Source organism: Peromyscus californicus, unplaced genomic scaffold, assembly GCF_007827085.1.
Source record: "Peromyscus californicus insignis strain IS unplaced genomic scaffold, ASM782708v3 Scaffold_5__1_contigs__length_169319896, whole genome shotgun sequence".
NCBI lineage: Eukaryota > Metazoa > Chordata > Mammalia > Rodentia > Cricetidae > Peromyscus > Peromyscus californicus.
Genome location: NW_026294573.1, coordinates 87,691,384 through 87,696,554, shown reverse-complemented (window position 1 = coordinate 87,696,554; position 5,171 = coordinate 87,691,384). Strand labels below are relative to the sequence as shown.

Sequence of the window (5,171 nt, the reverse complement as noted above, 5' to 3'; positions counted from 1 at the left end):
CTCTATGGATGGAAAATGTGCAGCACGTCTGTGTTCCTATGGAATTTATGAGACTCTATGGATGGAAAGTGTGCAGCACATCTGTGTTCCTATGGTCCTTATGAGGCCACTGAAACAGGAGACCCGAAGAGCAGGCAGCACTCACTGGGCCTGAGATTATTGCAAAGGAAGTAAAATCCTGAAAGTCAGGTTAGATTCTGCAACATGAGGAAGGATCTTGGTACAGGATCCAGGAGGTCCCCTCATTCACTCACTGACAATCCTACATTTTCTTGGACACAGAGACATATACGTAACTGCAAGGGTAATTATTTATTGAACAGGGAGAGGAGGAGGACATCCATGGAGAGTTGTGGGTGTAGCAAAGAGAAATTTAAAAGAAAGCCTTTGATTCTCCATGAGTCCTCCTAGGTAATCAGGGAAGATTCTGGGGATGCAGGGACTAAGCTTTCCTGGGTGTCAGCGATGGGAATCAGATCACAGAACTTGTCACAGGACGGTGTGTGGACGGGGAGGGATGATGCTGAGGTCCAGGTGAGGAGTCCCCACTCGACACTGAGTAAGCCAAGAAGAAAGAATACAGAAAGTCATTAAGCACTGCTTGGGTTGACTGCAGGACATAGAGCCATTCTATCACATAGAGCAAAGGGTGAAGAAACAGACCTTCCCATGCCTTCTAACTGATGGTACTTATCAGAATACCAGAATGAAAGGCATAGAATAAATGACTTTTTCCTCATTGATGCCTTATGAAAAATAAAAGGAAGTAATGAAAGATCTGAGGTTTGTTCCCATTGTATTTGGCATAAGAAGCTCTGTTGTGGGATATTTGTATACTGTGTGAAGATATGTCATTGTGATTGGTTTAATAAAGAGATGAATGGCCAGTAACAAGGCAGGAGATTTAAGTGAGATTACCAGGCAGAGAGAGAGAGAGAATCCTGGGAAGAAGAAGCAGCAGTCTCCAGCCAGAGGACATGGAGAGGAAATAGGAGGTGCAGGATGGAAGAGATGTAACACTATGTGAATGTAGATTTAATATAAATGAGTTAAATTAAGTTATAAGAGCTGGTTAGGAACAAGCCTAAGCTATAGGCCAAGATTTCATAATTAATAATAAGTCTCAATGTCATTATTTGGGAGCTGGCTGGTGGAACAGAGAAACATTTACTACAAAGCTCTGAAGAATTTTCAGTAAATTGAGGAATAATGATAAAAGCCTTGGCTACTTTTAAGGACTTCCACATGTTATTAGAGAGAAGTCTTGGAATAAGTGGGAAAGAGGACAGATGAGGGAACTCAGTGTGCTCTCCAGACTGGGGAAGTGCAGATCAGGCAGTTCCATTCCCAGGTAGGAAGCCAAGGCTGTACAGATTCAAAGGAAGACATTATCTCAGGAATGGGAGGGAGGTAGACCACAGACACTGACGAGCATCTATATTCACATTCTTAATGACACTGAATGCATTGCTGAGCCCTTTTTTCACAACCGTACAGCAACTATGTAAAGTACATGTCCTTGTTTTCTTGCTTAATTGCTTGGGTCACTTACTTAAAAGCTCATGGTAAGACTAAATCACAAATCAGATAATTTGAAGCCAAATTTCAAGCTCTCCTCAAAAGTTCCTTATCAAATTATTTTTATTGTAATTTGGGGGCACAATACTAATGCTTTTGCAAGGGACTAGTCCCTGCCAACACCCTCTTCGCTCTCACTGGAGATTACCTACCCGGAAACTCAGGCCTTTCCTCCATCTCGGGCCTGGAGACAGCGATCTGCAGGGTGGGAACAAGAACACGTTCAGGTACCAGGTCCACTTTATTTCCCCAAGAGAAACCAGATGTTTCTCCAACTGCAACACATGTTTGGTTGACTATCCCTTGGGTTTGTCCCTTCAAGGATATAACATTCAGGAGGAGAAAAATAGATGAGTTCTGACTTACCGGCCTCAGTTAGGTCCAATATGTTTTCCTCAACAATGCCATGCTTCTTGCAGAGCTCCACAAACTTTTCCTTGATTTTGGAACTCAAGTCTTGTTTCCGGCCTGTGAAAAAATAAGGGTGACAGTAATGACTGCATCTTGTGTATTGACCACATTCACTGAGCTGAATGATGGGACAGGGCTCCTCCAGAAGGATGAGAAAATGATTGACAACGTGATTGACAGGCATGGATATGACCTGTCCTGAATTTGACATCCATAGAGTATCTTTCCTGGAGCACTGAGAGACTTCAGAGTCCTCCCACCACTGAGCCTGAGGGATGACAGAGGTGAGCATCTGTCTTGAGGAGGTAAGAAAGAGGCAGTTCAGGGCCAGGCTGGAAAGACCACGTCAGAGCTACGGTGTCTTTCTTTTCCTTTGCCCAGCCCAAGATCAGTGTCTGTGTGAAATACTCTACCATAGAGCTCCATCAGCTGGAATGTTTCCCCATTGTTGACATTTCTGAGATGAAATATAATATAACCATCATAGTCTGTACCAAGAATAGTAAATTTATTGTATCCATCATCTGTGGAAGAAATGAAACACAGCTCAGACATTCTTTGGTCCTCAGGAAACAATGGGATCCTTTTACCTGTTCTTCCCCGCATATAAACAAATTAAAATGCATGTTCTGGAAGATATAGGTGAATATGTCTGATGCTTTCCACCTGTCCCTCTTTGGACTTCATGAAGTAACTTCTAGGAGAAGGACACTGACAGATCAAGCTCTAGTGAACAGTTAGCCCCAGCAGCTGCTCACCCTCTGCTGTCCTCTCTGCGGCCTGTCTACCTCCCTCAGCAGCTTCCAGTGACAGGTCTCTGTCTTTCATAAGCTCGCTGTGTCAAGTACCTGCTGCTGCGTCCTATGCAATGCGCACGGGTGGCGGTCACTGGGGCAGAATCAGACAGATGGCAGGAGATGAGAAGCCATCTGGTTCCACCTGCCTGTTGCAGGATGCTAGCTATAGATACCCCGGTTGAATTAGCTAAGTAAACAATGATCAGGAAGCAACTGAGATTCTGAGGAGGGTTTGGATGTGGTTCAGAAGTAGAGAAGCTGACTAGTATGTACAAGGCCCTGAGTTCAATCCCCAGCAATGTGTGAGCACTTGAGAATACACACACACACACACACACACACACACACACACACACACACACACACACACGATAAAGATATTAGGGTTTACTAAATTCCTTATGGATAGATACATAGATTCTTTCTATACTTACATTCAACAAAATATTCACCATCCTTTTCTGTTTCATCACAAACTAAATACAGCCCGGTGCACTCTCCATTTATTCTGTAAAACAAGGTGAGCTGGTGCTTAAGGATATTGATAGGGCTGGCTTTCTCAGTCTGCTCCACCCTATCTCCAGGTTCTGATTCCATTTAACATTCGAATATTTTGTAAAATTAACAAAAGACTTTTATTTGTGTTATTTCACTTACATCTTATACTTTAGTAATCCCACTTGCCTACCATTTAAAGAAAGAATGACAATCACTTCGCATCACTGTTACAATGTGACTTCTTCCCAGCTTCACTGCCACTTATGCAGATTATCAGCCAGACGTCAACCACGCATCAAATTAGTGCTTTGCGAATGTTTCCCGATGTGTCCCCCAAACCCACAGAGGAAAATTATTACTCACCTTTACTGCAGGAGAATATGAGTTGAAGAGGCAGATATTTTTGACTAACAACTATTAAGAAGAATTTAACTCAAGATCATATACTTTAAAGCTGTGCTATCCCATCTCATTAATTATGGTTTCAGAAATATCTCTGACCTTTACTTACCCCACTCCCAGGGAATTTATTGCTGTCACCAACTTTTGTCTCTGACTTTTGTAAAAGCCCTGGTTATGAAATTTTGGTTTAGTGTCAGATGGGGGACTCTAGTTTTGGATACAGGCTCAGTGTGTGTGTGTGTGTGTGTGTGTGTGTGTGTGTGTGTACATGTACATGCTATGAGGGGCATATGTTTCCATATATATATATATATACATGTGTGTGTGTGTGCATACATGTATATATACATGTACATGCTGTGAGGGGTGTATGTTTCTCTGTGTATATATTTGTGTGTGTGATTGTACAAATACATGCTATGGGAGCATATGTATATGTGTAAATATGTAAATATATATATGTACACATACAAATGTGTGTGTATGTATACATGTACATCCTGTGAGAGGCATATGCTTCTCTGTATATATATATACATTTTTTGTGTGTGTGTGTGAGAGACCATGCCAGGCATCCATTTCCTCTTTCTCAGCTAAGGACACCACACTTACTTAGTATGGAATTTAAAAGCTAAGGAAGAGTTCCCGAAGACATGGATGTCCTCCACAAAAACTCTCATGCTGCCATCTTCTTCTATCATTTCTCTTTTGTCAGAGGCCAAGCCAATGGAATACCATTTCCCCTCAATCTGTAATAGATAAGCAGGTCGTTAAGGCAGGAAGGGCAGGGACAGCACATGGACATGTTTCTACTCTAACCGTGGCCTGTGGGCCAGGGCGTGAGCATCCACGGGATTTGATCTCACATCAGTCGGCATAATACTTAACCTCCTGTCTCTGTCTCACTGTGTGTGTGACGGACCCCAGGCATTGTTAGATATGGATAGCATATAACTCAGGGTCTCACTTCAGGGTCTGAAGCCAGTCATTTGTCTAATAAATTGAGGAGCTGCACCGTTCCCCTCAAAGGGCCCACTTGACTTCAGAGTTCCCTGAAGCACCCACCGAGTCAGAAGTCACTGTTCCCCACGAGTCTACCTTTTTTGGATTAAAGTTCTTTCCCATGGGACTGGTTTCTCCTTCTGCGTGGACACAGACTAGAGTCAGCTCCAAAGCCAGCAGCAGCAGCATCAACAGCAGCTTCATTTCGGTGGGGAACAGAATCGTCTCTTCGTCAGGACTGAGTCTTTCCCGATGGTGACTGCCCTCCACTCCCCAATGCCTTATATACTTTCTGAGTTCAGTGGATTTTTGTTTTTGTTTCTTTTTTTGGATCTTCTCTGCCTTCCCTCACCCTCTGTAGAGTGTTTTCTCAGTTACTGATGTGAGGCCATGGACTGCTCCTGCCCTTCTCAGACTTGGCAGACTGATCTCCTAATGATTGATTTAGTAACCTTATATTTCTCAAAAGAAATTCTCAGGAAA

At 43.0% G+C, this 5,171-nt stretch overlaps 1 protein-coding gene across 1 annotated transcript; it reads right to left on the bottom strand.

Moving 5' to 3' along the window:
- Positions 1–394: 394 nt before the first annotated feature.
- LOC128097258 (major urinary protein 4-like) lies at positions 395–4,914 on the bottom strand. Its single transcript, XM_052717631.1, has 7 exons — positions 4,785–4,914; positions 4,299–4,435; positions 3,221–3,294; positions 2,403–2,513; positions 1,945–2,046; positions 1,731–1,817; positions 395–555 (listed from the first exon to the last, which is right to left on the bottom strand). The coding sequence occupies exons 1-7, from the start codon at positions 4,890–4,892 to the stop codon at positions 473–475; spliced, it is 702 nt and encodes a 233-aa protein (XP_052573591.1). The 5' UTR covers positions 4,893–4,914; the 3' UTR covers positions 395–472.
- Positions 4,915–5,171: the final 257 nt, after the last annotated feature.

Bases quoted from the DNA above. Each gene is read 5' to 3' on its own strand.
- LOC128097258 (XM_052717631.1), bottom strand. From the start codon at position 4,892: ATGAAGCTGCTGTTGATGCTGCTGCTGCTGGCTTTGGAGCTGACTCTA. The intron at 1,818-1,944 runs GTAAGTCAGAAC...GGGGAAATAAAG, and splicing joins ATTGGACCTAACTGAGGCCG to TGGACCTGGTACCTGAACGT. The intron at 556-1,730 runs GTAGGTAATCTC...TGGCTTACTCAG, and splicing joins GGAAAGGCCTGAGTTTCCGG to TGTCGAGTGGGGACTCCTCA.